At 40.3% G+C, this 21388-nt stretch overlaps 1 protein-coding gene across 2 annotated transcripts in view; it reads left to right on the top strand.

Annotated features, from left to right (window-relative positions):
• The window catches only part of HECW1 (HECT, C2 and WW domain containing E3 ubiquitin protein ligase 1), a 550087-nt gene extending 529107 nt beyond the window's left edge, over positions 1-20980 (top strand). For both annotated transcript variants that reach the window (XM_089691201.1, XM_089691202.1), the window contains 3 exons: positions 4647-4761; positions 9857-10055; positions 20300-20980. In XM_089691201.1, coding sequence (XP_089547327.1) covers positions 4647-4761; positions 9857-10055; positions 20300-20411 — 426 coding nt within the window. In that variant the 3' untranslated portion in view covers positions 20412-20980. The remainder of the gene's footprint in view (positions 1-4646; positions 4762-9856; positions 10056-20299) is intronic.
• Positions 20981-21388: the final 408 nt, after the last annotated feature.

Genomic DNA, 21388 nt, shown 5'->3' with positions numbered 1-21388 from the left:
AGGTCCTATTGCTTCACCATTCTGTCCAAAAATAGAAAAATAGTGTCCGCTTGAGTTGGGTTTTAAAGTGGTTGTACACCCTTACATATACTTAGTGAAGTGACTGGCCTCAGCTGATATACAGATATGAAACAAATCCTCCTACATAAGTTGTACCTCTTTATCTGTAGTATTTTCCTCCCTACATTCATTCAAAGTCCATAATTTATAAAACGTTAAGAGTTCAGGAAGAAGCGGCAGGGAGCTCAAGTTACACTCTGCGGAGCTCAGTGAGGAGACTTCTGACAGCTGATTGGAGGGAAGAGACACACCCCCTCCACAGAGCTCACAGTAACAGAGCTAAGGCTTTCAATCTGCTGGAGGTCCCTGGCATGTCACCATTTTTCTCTTGGCGTCAGGTAAACTTGTCAGAAGTTATTCGTGCTGATAGCCAGGGGCGGACTGACCATTTGGAAACTCGGGCACTGCCCGAGGGCCCGGAGTCAGTAGGGGGCCCCATGAGATGCCCCTTGTACCTTTTTCATAGGCTTTTTTGAGTGTGGGTGAGGACACAGGGGCCCCATGATCCTCTATTGCCCGGGGGCCCCATGAGTTGTCAGTCCGCCTATGCTGATAGCAGATGAATGAAGCAGCAGACACAAATTACACTTAGTGCTCTTAATTAAGACAAGTACACACTATAGAGATATATGTTTTGTACATTATTTCATGTCTGAGGTTTAAAACCATTTTAAGTGTTGGGGATGTTTTGGATAGGGCATAATTTTTTTTTCCAAATTTTAGGGGCCCTGTATATTTCTTTTAACTTATTCTCATTTTTTTAAAACTAATTCTACCAGCACCAGACTTCTATCATTGAGAACAAATGTACTGGCTTAAACAATATTTAAAAAATGTAATAGACTGCTTTGATCCAACCAGATATTCTTGCACAAATCTCACCAAATTATTGGAGGGCATGACTGTTTATTATAAAATACCCTTCTGTCTTTTACTTTTATAATGTTTTACCTGGTGTGGAGCTCATTCACACTAGTTGTTATTTATTTATTACAGATACTTTTATAGCACCATCAATTTATGCAGCACTTTACATATATATTGTACATTCACATCAGTCCCTAACCCTCAAGGGGTGTACAATCTAAGGTCCCTAAGTCACATTCATACATACACATACTAGGGACAATTTAGACAGGAGCCAATTAACCTACCAGCATGTCTTTGGAGTGTGGGAGGAAACCGGAGTACCCACAGGAAACCCACGCAGGCACAGGGAGAACATGCAAACTCCAGGCAGGTGGTGCTGTGGTTGGGATTTGGTTGCTGTGGTTGGGATTTGAATTGATGACCTTAGTACTGCCAGGCAGAAGTGCTGACCATTTAGCCACTGTGCTGCCCATAATGCATTGTATTTACTAAAACAAGTAAACTGCATTGACAACTGAAAATCTATTGTTTTCTACAGGACTCACTTCCCCCAGCATACTGCATTGCAGTGCATTTGGGAAACATATTTTATGGACTACTACAACTGCACATCTCTCTCCACTATCATTTGAATAATCCAACAAATTGTTTTTGTTTAAACTAATGAATAGCCCCTCGAGGGTTAGGGACTGATGTGAATGTACAATATATATGTAAAGCACTGCGGAAATTGGTGGTGCTACAGTATATAAGTACATGAAATAAATTAAATAAATAGTATTTACGATAAAACATTTTGAAAATTTATAGAAAATGCATGCATTTAACCACAAGGTGGCACTGTGAATGCGTAAAAGTATTGTATGTTCAGTACTTTTAGAAACAGATCATTTGCCATGTCAAATTTAATGAAATAAAGTACATAAACATAATGCAGACACCCTTATACAGTTGCAAGAAAAAGTATGTGAACCCCTTGGGATTATGTGGAGTTTTGCATGAATTGGGCATAAAATGTGCTCTGAACGTCATCTAAGTCACAACAATAGAAGAACACAGTCTGCTGAACATAATACTACACAAACATTAGATGTTGCCATGGTTTAATTGCACATAACATGTAAACATTCACAGTGCAGGGAGGAAAAAGTATGTGAACCTTTGGACTTAATAACTGGTTGACCCTCCTTTGGCAGCAATAACCTCAACCAAACGTTTCCTGTAGTTGCAGATCAGACCTGCACAACGATCTGGAGTCATTTTGGACCACTCCTCTTCACAAAACTGTTTCAGTGTAGCCATATTCTTGGGATGTCTGGTGTGAATCACTCTCTTAAGGTCATGCCACAGCATTTCAATTGGGTTGAGGTCAGGACTCTGACTGTGCCACTCCAGAAGGCGTATTCTGTGCTGTTGCAGCCATTGTTTTGTTGAATGACTTGTATGCTTTGGGTCATTGTCCTGTTGCATCACCCATCCTCTGCGGAGCTTCAGTTGGCGGACAGATGGTCGTACGTTTTCCTGCAAAATGTCTTGATAAACTCTGGAATTCATTTTCCCATCAATGACAACAATCTGTCCAGGCCCTGAGGCAGCAAAGCAGCCCCAAACCATGATGCTCCCTCCGCCATGTTTCACAGTGGGGATGAGGTTTTGATGTTGGTGTGCTGTGCCTTTTTTTCTCCACACATAGTGTTGTGTGTTCTTCCCAAACAACTCAATCTTGGTTTCATCTGTCCACAGTATATTTGCCAGTAGTGCTGTGGACCATCCAGGTGCTCTTTTGCAAACTTCAAACGTGCTGCAATATTCTTTTTGGACAGCAATGGCTTCCTCCGTGGTGTCCTCCCATGTACTCCATTCTTGTTTAATGTTTTCCTTATTGTAGATGTGTCAACAAAAATGTTAGCATGTGCCAGAGATTTCTGTAGGTCTTTAGCTGACACTCTGGGATTCTTATCTCATGCAGCATTCTGCGCTGTGCTCTTGCAGTCATTTTTACAGGACGACCACGCCTAGGGAAAGTAGCAACAGTGCTAAACTTTCTCCATTTGTAGACAGTCTGTCTTACCGTGGACACATGAACATCAAGGCTTTTGGAGATACTTTTGTAACCCTTTCCAGCTTCATGCAAGTCAACAATTCTTGATCGTAGGTCTTCTGAGAGCTCTTTTCTGCGAGGCATGGTTCACATCAGACAATGCTTCTTGAAACCAGTAAACCCAAAACAGGTGTGTGTTTTTTAAGGGCAGGACAGCTGTCAGCAACACATCCAATATCATCACACTGATTGGAGTCAAGGTTGGCTCACTCCTGGCTCCAATTAGCTCTGGGAGAAGTCATTAAGCTAGGGCCTCACATACTTTGTCCTCCCTGCACTGTGAATGTTTACATGTTATGTGCAATTAAACCATGGCATCATCTAATGTTTGTGTAGTATTATGTTCAGCAGACTGTGTTCTTCTATTGTTGTGACTTAGATGACGTTCAGAGCACATTTTATGCCCAATTCATGCAAAACTCCACGTAATCCCAAGGGGTTCACATACTTTTTCTTGCAACTGTACATATGCTATGGAGATGTGAAAAATGATTCCCATATTAGAAAGAAGTTGTTAATACGAATAGCAGTATATTTCAAGCAAATCTAGCTTTGTAGTCCAAAAATATGTGTTCTGGGATTGGTGAAGAAAGCTTTTCTCCCCAGATGTACAGTATCTCACAGTTCACCCCTCACATTTTTGGAAATATTTTATTATATCTTTTCATGTGACAACACTAAAGAAATGACACTTTTCTACAATGTGACGTAGTCAGTGTACAGCTTGTATAACAGTGTAAATTTGCTGCCCCCTCAAAATCACTCAACACACCGCCATTAATGTCTAAACCGCCGGCAACAAAAGTGAGTACACCCCTAAGTGAAAATGTCTAAATTGGGCCCAAAGTGTCAATATTTTGTGTGGCCGCCATTATTTTCCAGCACTGCCTTCACCCTCTTGGGCATGGAGTTCACCGAAGCTTCACAGGTTGCCACTGGAGTCCTCTTCCACTCTTTCTTTTCATTCATACATTCTGGATACTGTATGTATCTCAGGTAGCGGTGTTTGAAGGACAGATCACAGGTGGAATTAAAGGATTGTCATTCTATCTAAATACGGCCAAATGTTGGCTTAGTTGTCAACCCCTGCATCAGCAAAGACGGGGTACAGAGGCACACTATTATTGTATCAGCCTAACGGTAATAGGATCTATCACTTGTATATGTTTGTGTGACATGCGTTTTGTTGAACTCTAGACATGGGTGGGATGTACATAACAGTACTCCATATGCTATGCTATATGAAGGGACAAGTGAATGCCTTTACACCTACAATGATTTGTCTGTTGAGGCTGTTTTCAAACTGGGAGGGAGGGGGTATTGTTTGAAAAGTACCTTTTTTTGTTTCTTTAAAAAAATGCAAGAACGTTTATTTTTTTTTAAAGTCTGATTAACAAAATAAACAAACATACCATAACACAATATTAATTATTTATTAGACAGATTCAGTCAATGATTTGTACATAAATAACTGAAATGGCAAAACTGGGAATATCTGGAAATGAATACTTAAAATGATAAGCAAGTTTTCCACTTTTTGTGGTTTCTTCAAAATTTTTCATAAATCTGAAATGTTTCTGGCTTTACAATGAAAGCTTTTTCTTTTGTATTTCAGGTTGTTGATTCAAGACTTGTGTCAGTTTTTGACGCACGGGAGCTGGAGTTGGTCATTGCAGGCACTGCAGAAATAGATCTCAATGACTGGCGAAATAATACAGAATACCGCGGAGGTAAATTATTAAACTTTGTGTCAATGCTTTTATGTATCAGCAATAGGCGTAATGTCAGCAGCACTGTGTAATGTAATCAGTACTTATCACCGCTTTGCCTAAGGGGCATTATAGAAATCTAGGACACTTCTACCCCCTTCCTGCCTACAGGGCACTTCTACCCCCTTCCTGCCTACAGGGCACTTCTACCCCCTTCCTGCCTACAGGGCACTTCTACTCCCTTCCTGCCTACAGGACACTTCTACCCCCTTCCTGCCTACAGGGCACTTCTACCCCCTTCCTGCCTACAGGGCACTTCTACCCTCTTCCTGCCTACAGGACACTTCTACCCCCTTCCTGCCTACAGGGCACTTCTACCCCCTTCCTGCCTACAGGGCACCTATACCCCCTTCCTGCCTACCGGGCACTTCTACTCCCTTCCTGCCTACAGGACACTTCTACCCCCTTCCTGTCTACCGGGCACTTCTACTCCCTTCCTGCCTACAGGGCACTTCTACCCCCTTCCTGTCTACCGGGCACTTCTACTCCCTTCCTGCCTACAGGACACTTCTACCCCCTTCCTGCCTACAGGACACTTCTACCCCCTTCCTGCCTACAGGGCACTTCTACCCCCTTCCTGCCTACAGGACACTTCTACCCCCTTCCTGCCTACAGGGCACTTCTACCCCCTTCCTGCCTACAGGACACTTCTACCCCCTTCCTGCCTACAGGGCACTTCTACCCCCTTCCTGCCTACAGGACACTTCTACCCCCTTCCTGCCTACAGGGCACTTCTACCCCCTTCCTGCCTACCGGGCACTTCTACCCCTTCCTGCCTACAGGGCACTTCTACCCCCATTCCTGCCTACAGGGCACTTCTACCCCCTTCCTGCCTACCGGGCATTTCTACCCCCTTTCTGCCTACAGGGCACTTCTATCCCCTACCTGCCTACCGGGCACTTCTACCCCCTTCCTGCCTACAGGGCACTTCTACCCCCTTCCTGCCTACCGGACACTTCTACCCCCTTCCTGCCCAGGCCAATTTCCAGCTTTCAGTGCTGTCACACTTTGAATGACAATTGCACGATCATGCAACACTGTACCCATATGAAATTTTTATCATTTTTTTCAGACAGATAGAGCTTTATTTTGGTGGTATTTAATCACCTCGGGGATTTTTATTTTTTCTTAAACAAACCAAAAACCACTGAAAATTTTGAAAAAAAAAGTTTTTTCTTAGTTTTTGTTAGACAATTTTGTAAATAAGTGATTTTTCTCCTTCACTGATGTGAGCTAATGAGGCTGCAGTGATGGACACTGATAGGCTGCACTGATGAACACTGATAGGTGGCACTGATGGGCATTGACAGGCATCACTGATGGGCACTGAAAGGCAGCACTGATACATGACACTGATATATGGCACTTATAGGCGGCACTGATAGGCAGCACTGACTGGCACTGATAGGCAGCACTGAATGGCACTGTTAGGCAGCACTGACTGGCACTGATAGGTGACACTGATTCGCACTGATAGGTGACACTGACTGGCACTGATAGGTGACACTGATTGGCAACACTGATAGGTGGCACTGATTGGCACTGATGGGTGACATTGAAAGGCAGCTCAGATGGGCACTGATATGTGGCATTGATGTGCACTGGTATGCACTGATATGTTGCATTGATGTGGCACTGATGGGCACTGGCACGTGGCACTGATGAGCACTGACTGCTGGCACTGATGGACACTGACAGGTGGCACTTCTGGGGCCACACTGATCATCAGGGCACACTGATCATCAGTGCCCTGATGATCAGTGTACATGTCCCCTCCGCGGAAAGCCGGTTACCGGCTCTCCTCTCCTCTCGAGCGGTCAGCGTGACAGTTCGAGAGGAGAGAAATGCTGAGAACCGGCATTTCCATGTTCACATGTGATCAGCTGTGATTGGACACAGCTGATCACATGACCGAGCTGACATCTTCGGCTCTTTCCGTGATCCGCTGTGTCTGAGGGTCAATTGCCGTACTGCGCGCTCCCTGAGCCACGCATGTGCAGTGAGAATGGTAGGACGTCATATGACGTCCTATCAGAACGAGAGAACCACCTTGCGCCCGTCATTGTACTATAGGGCGGGCGGAAGGTGGTTAAAAAAATAGGCCTAGGTATGAAGCAGAAACCACTGTAATAGACAAAACTGGGGCCTTTCCAGCAACTGAAGTTCCAGTACAGTAGGTTAGAAAGTACATTCTCTATGTTCTTGATTAAGTTCTGGAATTCATTAAAGCCAACCCCCCCCCCCCCTTCCCTTTTAACATATACCAGCACCCATTAAATGAATAGAGGGTACACATAAGTATTCTTACTGTGACTTACCTAACTTGACTTGATGTGATAGTGCTCTGTCCACCCCATGCCAGAAATCCCGTACCGCCATTTTCAAAATCTATGTCATCGATGGCCAGTTTCTTCTTCTTAGTTCTCTGTGCCGACACACCAATGATGTCCTCCTCGAAATCTCACAGATCAACTATGGGAGTTTCCTGGATGACACTGGTGATGTAGCTTTCCCAGGAGGCAGTTCTGAGGCCACTAAACCAAGTAGACTATTCCCATTGCACATGCTCCTGGAGTAGCTTTACACCCCGCTCACATCAAACCCGATTTTGAAATAATGCGACTTACAGTGCAGTCACACGATTTCAAAATCGGGAGACCTACAGATTTCCTTGAGATTTGAAAGACATCTGTCACAGATGCCTGTGCAAATCGCAACAAAAGTAGTACATGCACTACTTTTGAAATCGGTGCGGCTCCGGCCAAGTTGGAACTGCACCGATATGACTGCTCTAATATCAGATATAGGGTGCGACTTGGCATATGATTTGGCATGCAAATCGCACGCCAAATGCCAAATTGCACCCAATGTGACAGGGGGCTTAATCAAGTGGGTGCTGTAGCAACTACCAGCTGGGGACTGGTATCAGCACAACCAGTACGCCATGAAACTTCTGCATAATATTCACATATGTAAGAGTAAATTGTGATGAGCAGAACCCCTTCATCACATGCCTGATGAAGGGGTTCTGCTCATCCCCAAAATGTCGAAATTTACAGCTCTAATGTGATCATTTTATAACGTTTTTGGATGTTATTATGCAGGGGCGGACTGACCATTTGGAAACTCGGGCACTGCCCGAGGGCCCGGGGTCGTTAGGGGGCCCCATGAGATGCCCCTGGTACCTTTTTCATAGGATTTTTTGAGTTTGGGCACGGACACAGGGGCCCCAGGATCCCCTATTGCCCAGGGGCCCCATGAGTTGTCAGTCCGCCCCTGTTATTATGAGGATCCATGGTGTGCTGGCAGCAGGGGCGGACTGACCATTTGGAAACTCGGGCACTGCCCAAGGGCCTGGGGTCAGTAGGGGGCCCCATGAAATGCCCCTGGTACCTTTTTCATAGGCTTTTTTGAGTTTGGGCAAGGACACAGGGGCCCCATGATCCCCTATTGCCCGGGGGCCCCATGAGTTGTCAGTCCGCCCCTGGCTGGCAGTATATGCTTTTGAGCTGTGAGGCCAGGGCTAAGTCAACAGTGCCTCAGGGAAACCAGCAGGTGGGCTCCAGGTAATTGTGAGTAACAGATGATCCGCATGAAGAGGTGCATGCACCATGTATTTTTACAGTTTGGGGGAAGGTCCTTTTCAACTAAAGTCACAGAGGCTGTTCACCTAGCAAAGTGAATGTTTACCTTGGATAGGGTATGTTCACTTTGCAAAGAGAATGTTAGTAAATAAGGTGAAGCGGTGTTTACATTGAATATCTAACCACTTGCCCTCCAGAGGATTTACCCCCCTTCCTGACCAGGCCACTTTGTTGCACTATGGCATTGCGTTACTTCAACTGACAATTGCCCGGTCATGCAACGCTGTACGTAAATTAAATGTATGTCATTTTTTCCCACTAATAGAAATTTCTTTCAGTGGTATTTGATCACCTCTGCATTTTTTATTTTTTGTCTACAATTTTGAAAAAAATATATATTTTTTACTTTTTCCTATAAAACATATCCAATAAAAAAAAAATTAAATTTCTTCATAAATTTAGGCCAAAATGTACTCTGCTATATGTCTTTGCAAAAAAAAAAATCACAATACATTTAAATTAATTGGTTTACATAAAAGTTATAGCGTCTACAAATGGCGGTATGTACACTGGATTTTTTTCTCTTTTATGCTACTAATGGCTGCGATCAGTGACTTATTGCAGGACTGCGGCGGACATTCTGACACTGGGTGGGAACTGACTAACTGACACTGACATCCCCACTGACAGTAATACAGTGATCAGTGCTAATAAAAAGCACTGACACTGTACTAATGACACGGGGCAGGAAGGGGTTAACATCTGGGGCGGTCAAAGGCTTAACTGTGTGCTATGTGTGTTTTACACTGTGTGCTGTTTTACTTGGGAGACATGCTGCTTTGTATCTCTGCTGTGCAGAGAGATACAAAGCAGCATGTATATACTGACAGGAGAGAGATCTGTGTTATTTACACACAGATCTCTCCCCTTTCAGCCCTGCCGGCGATCACTGAATCCGACATCCCCAGCTGCCAATAGTGGCGTGGGTAGGGTCCACGTGCCCCCTACCCGGAAATGAAAATCACGTATTTATATGTGATTTTGCGTAGCCGTGCCGCCCTGTATCAGTACTTCTGCTATAGGGCGGAGGGAAAGTGCTTTTAATCATGTAGGAGATAAATTTAAAAAAAGCAGGATTTTCCTAGAACATGATTGTGTATTAAAGCGAATACATGTTCATCTTATTCACTAACATTCACTTTGCAAATTAAATATATACTTTCTGAGAAGGACCTTGACTTTGATAGATGAAAATCCTCTATTTCTTTAGTAACTCACACATTCTGTTTTCTAAACATCATTGTGGAGTTTAAAACCCATACAAAGTGATAAGATGCCCACATGACATATTCATTATGTATATTATTTAGTAGCCATCGCTACACAAACATAGCAGAAAATACATTTTAATCTGAAAGTATTTTTATGCAGTTTGGTTGGTTACATTTCTGTACTGTCCTATCTGCTCTAAGGTTACCACGATGGACACATTGTCATCCGGTGGTTCTGGGCGGCCGTGGAGAGGTTTAACAATGAGCAGAGGTTACGACTCCTGCAGTTTGTCACTGGAACATCCAGCGTACCATACGAAGGGTTTGCAGCTCTGCGAGGAAGCAATGGACTCAGGCGTTTCTGTATAGAAAAATGGGGGAAAATAACATCTCTTCCAAGGTAATGTGTAATTCTTATGCATGTTACATGATTACAGATAAAATCTTCATAGCGCTGAAACAACAGTGTGTTTTTCTTTTAAAAGAAGTGTCTGAAATGCTGGAGAGGGGCATATATTGTATATTATTTTATGTATAGTGGGGATCGAAAGTTTGGGCACCCCAGCTAAAAATTTGTATTAATGTGCATAAAGAAGCCAAGGAAAGATGGAAAAATCTCCAAAAGGCACCAAATTACAGATTAGACATTCTTATAATATGTCAACAAAAGTTAGATTTTATTTCCATCATTTACACTTTCAAAATAACAGAAAACAAAAAGATGGCGTCTGCAAAAGTTTGGGCACCCTGCAGAGTTAATATCTTGTACTGCCCCCTTTGGCAAGTATCACAGCTTGTAAACGCTTTTTGTAGCCAGCCAAGAGTCTTTCAATTCTTGTTTGAGGTATCTTTGCCCATTCTTCCTTACAAAAGTCTTCCAGTTCTTTGAGATTTCTGGGCTGTCTGTCACGCACTGCTCTTTTAAGGTCTATCCATAGATTTCCAATTATGTTGAGGTCAGGAGATTGTGAAGGCCATGGCAAAACCTTCAGTTTACGCCTCTTGATGTAATCCCCCGTGGATTTCGAGGTGTGTTTAGGATCATTATCCATTTGTAGAAGCCATCCTCTCTTTAACTTCAGCTTTTCCACAGATGGCATCAAGTTACCGTCCAACATTTGTTGAAATTTTATTGAATCCATTTTTCCTTCTACTCGTGAGATGTTCCCTGTGCCACTGGCTGCAACACAACCCCAAAGCATGATTGATCCAACCCCATGCTTAACAGTTGGACAGAGGTTCTTTTCATTAAATTCTGTGCCCCTTCTTCTCCAAACGTACCTTTGCTCATTCCGGCCAAAAAGACCACCATCCACCATCAGAATAAAAAGACATTTGTCAATAATCTCCATTAGCTAACCATGTTTGTAATCACTGATCATACCAAAAATGTAGTATTAGAGAGAGTACGGATTAACAAATTGAATATTTCATAAATGAACAAATATTATTATATTCAAATAATATTACAACAAATTCTTAACACACAACAAAGCAACTCTTCTAGGAAACCAATGAAACAAAATTGTCCACCTATGTCAAGGCTCCATGCACACGTCACCCCTAGAGGAGTTTAGCATTTTGCCTGTAGAAGCAACTAATGGTATCCTATGTGCCCATGCACAGTCGATTGTAGGCATTTTTAAGCTCAGCGTTTAGAGGCAGAAAAAAACTTTCTGTTTTGTATTTTTGAGAGCGTCTTTCTGGCAGACAGAAAATGCTAAATGCTCCTAAACGCTAGTACAAAAAATGCCAAGAGCACTGTGCATGGAGCCTTATACTATTATTAAATGGTACAGTGACAAATGTGTTAATATGACATGTAAGGATTTGTTTACAAATAGTTAAAGGATCAGTCCACCTATCACTGGTAAGTAAAATTTTAATTATAGGTGGACGTTGGTGGTCAACTTCTGGCTCCTTAAACGTCTGGGATGTCTGAAGAGCAAAATCTCCCTGACATTATCCCTGGTTCTGTTCATGTACATCTGGGAGTTTTGGATGTTTTCACCAACTCTTGTCTGTTCCACCACCTCCTGTTATATTCTTCAAATATATATAAAAAAAAAAAAATCCAGCAGGAAGAGCAGGGCCCCCTCATAATGGCTTTAGTGGGTGTGCAGACACCGGAACTCCATATATAGGGTTCTGTATATGGAGGTTTCCTATTTATTTATTTTTTTTTCTATTGATTCAACTAGATGGTGTCTTTCTTTCAACCGGACTAACTACTGTATGTATATATATAACTCAAGGGCAGAGATTTCACTAACAGAATTTCCAAGAAACATAAGAAATTGTCATTTGGCATAACTCTCCATTATCTACCAAAACCGGAAATATTATTTTTGGGCAGACTGACTCTTTATCATTTGATATTGATAGATCAGCTATTCATTACTAACCACCAGAACAAAATGTATGAGCTGCCAAAAACTGCATCAAAACAATGCATTCCATACATACTGTACAGTATGCCTATTTCTTACATATCAGTTTCTACTTGCTTAGGCTAGTACTTAGATTACTTTAGATGTTCAACCTGTTTTTAAAGTATTGGAAGAATCAATTCATTACATGTATTATTGTGTTCAAATGAACATACACACATTATCATGCTCTGGCAAGAACAGAATGGGGTTGATTTACTAAAATTGGAGAGTGCAAAATCTGTTGCAGCTCTGTATAGAAACCAGTCAGCTTCCAGTTTTTTTTTTTTTGTCAAAGCTTATGTAGCACTAACCCCTTAGGAGTCATGAGTTTTAGATCTCCCTAAAGCTCTGCACAGCCAGGCAACATGCATTTTTCCACACTTTGCATTCAGAGTCAGTAAAACAGTCCTTGAGCTTGGTTTTTTGATTTTCTTAAGGGGTTAACAACTTGGATGGGATCTAGGGGTATATGGGATTCCCATGGGAACTGCAGACTTGAGGACAACTTTTCTGCCAACTATGTTCAAAATGTGGATAGAAACAGTCTCTCCTTGAAGAGCGCTAGAAAAACTTTTTAGTGTACCTCCTCAGACCCCAGATGAATCCTCCTCTTCACCCAGCTGCCTGAGGGTATCCCTGGGCAAGGGTGCCCAAGAGCTGTAGATTTAGAACAGTCACAGATGTAGACTAGTTGGGTATTGCACCCGACTGCCCTCTCCCTTTATCTGGCCCAGGGGGTGTAGAAATATTCACTCTGTCTTTTCCTGTTTGCTTGGTGGGTTGGTGGTTGCCTTCAGGCCTTGTGCTGGGCTGGCTCCTTCCCTGCTTCACAGGCTGTCCTCCCAAGAAGACAATGGGACAAAGAAGATCCTCCCTTCTAGAATCCTGACTGCAGGTGGGCTCCCCTCCCTGGGGTCTCCTCTCAGGCTCCTCACTCCAGCCTTCCTCTCAGTCCAGCGTCCAACTGACACTGCTCTGCACTCCCCATGCTCTGTGATATTTGAGGGTTGACCTGGTCACCATGCCCAGCCTCTTGCCAGGGGATTGGCCAGGCTCCCTCAAACATGCAGTTCTAGGTCTCCTCTCCTCCTCCACCCCGTCCCAGAAAGTTCTTCACTCTCTAAAAAGGTGGGAGGGCTTCAGAAGCCCTGACCTGTTAGAGTCTCCCAGCCTGTCCTGAGGTGAACTCCTGCCTCACTCCCAGGCTGACTCAACCAGGCTGCTACTCAGCCCCTATCTAACAACACAACAAACCTAGCTAACCTGGAGAGCGTTACACTTAACTGAACAAGCTGAAGTTAGAAGCTGATTGGCTACCATGCACAGTGCACTGGGTGAATAGGAGGAATCATCTGGGGTCTGAGGAGGTACACTAAAAAGTTTTTCTAGCGCTCTTCAAGGAGAGACTGTTTGCTCCAGATTTTGCACCTTCCAGTTTTAGTAAATCAACCCTAGTGCAGTCATTTAATAAATAAAACTAGGCCATATTTTGCGTAGTAAACTAACAAACCTTGCCCAGGGATACCCTCAGGCAGCTGGGTGAAGAGGAGGAATTATCTGGGGTCTGAGGAGGTACACTAAAAAGTTTTTCTAGCGCTCTTCAAGGAGAGACTGTTTCTCCAGATTTTGCACCCTCCAGTTTTAGTAAATCAACCCTAGTGCAGTCATTTAATAAATAAAACTAGACCATATTTTGCATAGTAAACTAACAAACAAAACAGCAGCCAAATGACACAGGGAATTTAGTTTATGTTTTATACCCTGAATCTCCAACATTCATGAAGATTTTGTGGCGCAGACCTTGAAGAAGTGCACAGACCTGAAACATGTCAATCCTTAAAGCCATACTTGACTTCATGTGTTCTATGAGATTGTGACCATCTCACATATGTAAAGTCATGCCAGCTATATTCAACAATATTGTTGTGTATTGATGGCGTTACTATAATTGCTTTTAAAGTCTTATTTTATATAAGAGATATAATAAAGTTGTATACTGAGCCCTCCTAAACAGTTGTGGGTTTGTTATCTCCATGTGGTACAATACAAGTCCCATTGTTACCCACCCCTTCTTATCTCTTTAGTTTAGAAAGTTGGAGGTGGTTTTCTTTCTTTGTTGACAAAAGAGAGAACAGTCCCCTGCGCTTGAATGGAAAATCCCTACCCCTAAGCTGCTAACACCTCCCTTTAACCATAAAGTATAAATAATCAATATATAATGGTGTAGCGCTAAATAAATACTAACATAAGTGACCAAAATCAGACTCAAATATATTGAATAAATAATCAAAAGTGAAAAATTAGTGCGCACACACAATCAATATAAAAGATAACCCCAACTACGGGGACCAAACTAAGTGAATGACAAAATAAGTGCATGTGTACATAAAAACACTCTGTGAAAAAAAAAAATATATATATTCACTAATAAAAAGTCCACACACTGCCCCAATAATGTTGATTAGTGCTCCACAGCAATGACTCGCGTGTAAATAAACGTGAATCCAGTGTCAACAACTCGTGAATCCAAAAACATCCAAAGTGCCCCCTCACCTCCTTGCAGTGACCACAAGGGCCAGCTCGCTTTAGGGTAAGACACTCTTTTCCCAGGAATAGCCTCGTCACCATCAGATGGACCCTCCTGTATATCCCACAGACTTTTATCCTCCTGAGTACTCCAATCCCCTGGTACTTGTAATAGTAGTTCACCCACACAGGATCATGACAGAAACAGATAGAGATCCTCCATAGTGTAAATCCGTATTTATTGCACCAATGAACCAAAAACTTCCTACTCACATGTCACACAGCATAATCAAGCCTTTTCCCCATACTATGGGTGCATATGCATGGTTCCGGGTGTTCCAAGATGGCCCCCATGCCGGAACTGACGTCACCGCGCACCGGAAGTCCTGTCACCGCGTACCGACGCGTTCCGTCACGATCACCATGTGATGCGGTGACGTCAGTTCCGTCTGATGGTGACGAGGCTATTCCTGGGAAAAGCGTGTCTTACCCTAAAGCGAGCTGGCCCTTGTGGTCACTGCAAGGAGGTGTGTGGACTTTTTATTAGTGAATATATATATATATTATTTTCACAGAGTGTTTTTATGTACACATGCACTTATTTTGTCATTCACTTAGTTTGGTCCCCGTAGTTGGGGTTATCTTTTATATTGATTGTGTGTGTGCACTAATTTTTCACTTTTGATTATTTATTCAATATATTTGAGTCTAATTTTGGTCACTTATGTTAGTATTTATTTAGCGCTACACCATTATATATTGTTTCTTTCTTTGTTTTCTGTGGGTGTATTTCTCCACCCAGAAGCCACAGGTGCTCCATACTGCCACTTATAAAAATCAATGGTTGTATATGACTGTACATGGGTATACGCTGGTACTGGAATAAACACGTGTATGGATACAGACTCCCCTGGCCATAGACTGCCTAAAAAGCCATACATCTGTACTTGTGCCCAGGCAGCCATTGACTTCTATAGGCAACTGTAGGCACCTGTGGCTCCCGGGCTGGGATATACACTTGAATTTTGTATGACCCCAGTCACATATATACACGAGGCCTTAATAAAACCTTATGCTGTCCCTTAAACAATAAAGTCATTCAGGCCAAAATTGTATATCTAGCTACTCCTCTTTATGCCAAGCTTACACCAGTCAAGGTGTCCTTTCAGAAGTTTTCAAAGATCCACCATTCGTCATCCTTGGTGCACTGACCAAAAAAACTGGTTAATAAAAGCACATGTAGTAAATCAATAATATTTTTGAGTATAAAACCCTTTCATAGTTTCTTACATTTCCCAATTTTGGAACACTGCAAAATAAAATTGCAAATAGCTTTCTTCCTATTTTTGGATAAAGTAGGAAAGCGTTAGAACTCTTGTCAGGGTTTTATGGCTGCATATGTCCCAGTCACACACAGACATACATACACTTTAATAGGTAGTAGGTTCAAATTTTGCTTGGAATTAGTGTTGTTTTAGTATTTTTTTTTTTTTTTTTGCTTGGGAATTACCGTATTTGCCGGTGTATAAGACGACTGGGCGTATAAGACGACCCCCCTACTTTTCCTGCTAAAATGTAGTGTTTGGGCTATACTCGCCGTATAAGACTACCCCTCTTCCAATGCACACCAGTGGGAGGAATAGTGCCCCATCATTGATGTCAGTGGGAGGAATAGTGCCCCATCATTGGTGTCAGTGGGAGGAATAGTGCCCCATCATTGGTATCAGTGGGAGGAATAGTGCCCCATCATTGGTGTCAGTGGGAGGAATAGTGCCCCATCATTGGTATCAGTGGAAGGAATAGTGCCCCATCATTGGTGTCAGTGGGAGGAATAGTGCCCCATCATTGGTATCAGTGGAAGGAATAGTGCCCCATCATTGGTATCAGTGGGAGGAATAGTGCCCCATCATTGATGTCAGTGGGAGGAATAGTGCCCCATCATTGGTATCAGTGGGAGGAATAGTGCCCCATCATTGATGTCAGTGGGAGGAATAGTGCCCCATCATTGGTATTAGTGGCAGGAATAGTGCCCCATCATTGGTGTCAGTGGGAGGAATAGTGCCCCATCATTGGTGTCAGTGGGAGGAATAGTGCCCCATCATTAGTATCAGTGGAGGAATAGTGCTCCATCATTGGTGTCAGTGGGAGGAATAGTGCCCCATCATTGGTATCAGTGGCAGGAATAGTGCCCCATCATTGGTATCAGTGGGAGGAATAGTGCCCCATCATTGGTATCAGTGGGGGGAATAGGTGCCCCATCATTGGTATCAGTGGCAGGAATGGTGCCCCATCATTGGTATCAGTGGCAGGAATAGTGCCCCATCATTGGTGTCAGTGGGAGGAATAGTGCCCCATCATTGATGTCAGTGGGAGGAATGGTGTCCCATCATTGGTGTCAGTGAGGGGTGGAATAGTGCCCCATCATTGGTGTCAGTGGGGGGTGGAATAGTGCCCCATCGTTGGTGTCAGTGGGGGGGGGAATAGTGCCCCATCGTTGGTGTCAGTGGGGGGGGAGGAATAGTGCCCCATCGTTGGTGTCAGTGGGAGGAATAGTGCCCCATCGTTGGTATCAGTGGGAGGAATAGTGCCCCATCATTGGTATCAGTGACACCAATGATGGGGCACTATTCCTCCCACTGAGACTTGCTGACCTGTTCTAGTATGGTGCTGCTGCAGCCAGCATATGTGGTTGCAGCAGCACCTCTACACAGAACACTTACCTGCTGCTCCGGCACTCAATTTTCGCGGGGCCGCTCGGCTCCGCCCCCTCGCCGGTGATTGGCCGCCTGTGTGCCTTTCCTGAGCTACAGTTCTGGCGGCCAATCACCGGTGAGGAGGCGGAGCCGAGCAGCCGCACGAACATCCAGTGGCCGAACTGAAGGAGACGCCGTGCTTCCTGGACCGGATCGTCGTGGGACTGGATCCAGGTAAGAGACATCAGCCCCTGCAAACCCCTGTACTTAATGCCGCAGCCCCCCTAACATGTGTACCGGCGTATAAGACGACCCCCGACTTTTGAGAAGATTTTCAAGGGTCAAAAAGTCGTCTTATACGCCGGCAATTACGGTAGTATTGTTTTAGTATTTTATTTTTTTTTGCTTGGGAATTAGTATTGTTTTAGTATTATTTTTTTTTTTCTTGGGAATTAGTATTGTTTTAGTATTATTTTTTTTTCTTGGGAGTTAGTATTGTTTTAGTATTATTTTTTTTTTTTTTTGCTTGGGATTTAGTATTGTTTTAGTATTATTTTTTTTTTTTTTTTGCTTGGGAATTAGTATTGTTTTAGTATTATTTATTTTTTTTTGCTTGGGAATTAGTATTGTTTTAGTATTATTTTTTTTTTTTTTTTGCTTGGGAATTAGTATTGTTTTAGTATTATTTTTTTTTTTTTTTGCTTGGGAGTTAGTATTGTTTTAGTATTATTCTTTTTTTTTTTTGCTTGGGAATTAGTATTGTTTTAGTAATATTATTTTTTTTTTTTGCTTGGGAATTAGTATTGTTTTAGTATTTTTTTTTTCTTGGGAATTAGTATTGTTTTAGTAATATTATTTTTTTTTTTTGCTTGGGAATTAGTATTGTTTTAGTATTTTTTTTTTCTTGGGAATTAGTATTGTTTTAGTATTATTTTTTTTTTTTTTTTGCTGGGAATTAGTATTGTTTTAGTATTATTTTTTTTTTTTTTTGCTTGGGAATTAGTATTGTTTTTGTATTATTTTTTTTTGCTTGGGAATTAGTATTGTTTTAGTATTATTTTTTTTTTTTCTTGGGAATTAGTATTGTTTTAGTATTATGTTTTTGTTTTTTTTTTGCTTGGGAATTAGTATTGTTTTAGTAATATTATTTTTTTTTTTTTGCTTGGGAATTAGTATTGTTTTAGTATTATTTTTTTTTTCTTGGGAATTAGTATTGTTTTAGTATTATTTTTTTTCTTTCTTGGGAATTAGTATTGTTTTAGCATTATTTTTTTTTTTTTTTTGCTTGGGAATTAGTATTGTTTTAGTATTATTTTTTTTTTTTTTGCTGGGAATTAGTATTGTTTTAGTATTTTTTTTTTTTTTTTTTGCTTGGGAATTAGTATTGTTTTTGTATTATTTTTTTTTGCTTGGGAATTAGTATTGTTTTAGTATTATTTTTTTTTTCTTGGGAATTAGTATTGTTTTAGTATTATTTTTTTTTTTTGCTTGGGAATTAGTATTGTTTTAGTAATATTTTTTTTTTTTTGCTTGGGAATTAGTATTGTTTTAGTATTATTTTTTTTTTCTTGGGAATTAGTATTGTTTTAGTATTATTTTTTTTCTTTCTTGGGAATTAGTATTGTTTTAGTATTATTTTTTTTTTTTTTTTTGCTTGGGAATTAGTATTGTTTTAGTATTATTATTTTTTTTTTTTCCTTGGGAAATAGTATTGTTTTAGTATTATTTTTTTTTTTGCTTGGGAATTAGTATTATTTTAGTATTATTTTTTTTTTTTTGCTTGGGAATTAGTATTGTTTTAGTATTATTATTTTTTTTTTTTCTTGGGAATTAGTATTGTTTTAGTAATATTATTATTTTTTTTTTGCTTGGGAATTAGTATTGTTTTAGTATTTTTTTTTTTTCTTGGGAGTTAGTATTGTTTTAGTATTATTTTTTTTTTTTTTTTGCTTGGGAATTAGTATTGTTTTAGTATTATTATTTTTTTTTTTTTGCTTGGGAATTAGTATTATTTTAGTATTATTATTATTTTTTTTGCTTGGGAATTAGTATTGTTTTAGTATTATTATTATTTTTTTTTTGCTTGGGAATTAGTATTGTTTTAGTATTATTATTTTTTTTTTTGCTTGGGAATTAGTATTGTTTTAGTAATATTATTATTTTTTTTTTGCTTGGGAATTAGTATTGTTTTAGTATTATTTTTTTTTTCTTGGGAGTTAGTATTGTTTTAGTATTATTTATTTTTTTTTTTTGCTTGGGAATTAGTATTATTTTAGTATTATTATTATTTTTTTTGCTTGGGAATTAGTATTGTTTTAGTATTATTATTATTATTTTTTTGCTTGGGAATTAGTATTGTTTTAGTATTATTTTTTTTTTTTTGCTTGGGAATTAGTATTGTTTTAGTATTATTTTTTTTTTCTTGGGAATTAGTATTGTTTTAGTATTATTTTTTTTCTTTCTTGGGAATTAGTATTGTTTTAGTATTATTTTTTTTTTTTTTGCTTGGGAATTAGTATGGTTTTAGTATTATTATTTTTTTTTTTTTTGCTTGGGAATTAGTATTGTTTTAGTATTATTATTTTTTTGCTTGGGAATTAGTATTATTTTAGTATTATTTTTTTTTTTTTCTTGGGAATTAGTATTGTTTTAGTATTATTATTTTTTTTTTTTTGCTTGGGAATTAGTATTATTTTAGTATTATTATTATTTTTTTTGCTTGGGAATTAGTATTGTTTTAGTATTATTATTATTATTTTTTTGCTTGGGAATTAGTATTGTTTTAGTATTTTTTTTTTTTTTTTTGCTTGGGAATTAGTATTGTTTTAGTATTATTATTATTATTTTTTTGCTTGGGAATTAGTATTGTTTTAGTATTATTTATTTATTTTTTTCTTGGGAATTAGTATTGTTTTCTAATAGCGTTCAATGTGTTTTTCTTATGCAGTTCCCTTTGATATAAATGACATGTGCAATTTATTTGTCTCATACAGGGCACACACATGCTTCAATCGCCTGGATCTTCCACCGTACCCATCTTACTCTATGTTACATGAGAAGTTGTTGATAGCAGTTGAGGAGACAAGTACGTTTGGACTTGAATGAGCAGATGCAAGAACTTCTCAGATTTTCCTGACTTGACTCCACCTTCCTATTCCACAGACACAGGTTGTCGTTGTGGTCTTGTTTTCACATTTCATTTTTATTTATTTCCTTTTGGCGTTCTTGTTACAAAAGAAGCTACTTATAAACATGCATGGGGAACTGGTTCCCTCCGAGATCTTATCTTTGTGCTTTCCTCCTCCAGTTTCAGCAATCTACAAAGCCGTATGCAATATAAAAAAAAAAATAAAAATAACAACTGGACTCAAGGCTCTGTATATCTGTGCATACCTTCGAAATAAAGTGAAAACACAGCTGCATATTGCAATGCTCTGATCAAATTGTTGACTGTGTCTCTGATCAAGATACTGTATGTCCCATAGTTTATGGTCTTGTAATGCTGCATTTTTCAACAAATACACAAAGCAAATCCTGTTTAATTCATCTGTAATCCCAATCCATATCACTAGATTTGGTTTCTTCAGAAGATTTAAGTGCAAGGATTATCTTATATCCATTATACAAAGCTGGAATTTACTATCGCTAAATAAAGTGGAGTCTGGATGCCTTAGGAGTGACGTATACAAACACATCTAACGGCCTGCAAGACCAAAGAGTTACAGTCGGCTGCTTTTCAAAAGAACATCAATAGCAATTCTTTAAGGCTTTTTTTAATGGTTTTCCAAAGAGACCGATATCCAGCAGAACAAGACAGTCCATTAGAGCGATTACAATGCGCAAAGTACAAAAACTCACCGCAACCAATAAGATTTCTATAGTAGCTAACAATAGTTCGTTGGGTTAGTATACTTTAATCGTTGCTCTTTTCTCCTTAAAGTGTCTCTTTCATGAGACAAATATGGTGGCTGTCATTGCTGACATCTCCTTTGAGAATGTTAGTTCCCCGATTATCATGCTGATGCTTTGGCTTCAACACTTTCCAAGTCTCTGAGCTGAAAGAAATATAACATACCTGATGC

Source organism: Staurois parvus, unplaced genomic scaffold, assembly GCF_062004578.1.
Source record: "Staurois parvus isolate SC_StPar_1 unplaced genomic scaffold, SC_StPar_1.0 ptg000554l, whole genome shotgun sequence".
NCBI classification, from domain to species: Eukaryota; Metazoa; Chordata; class Amphibia; order Anura; family Ranidae; genus Staurois; species Staurois parvus.
This window is presented reverse-complemented; position numbering and strand designations above follow the sequence as displayed.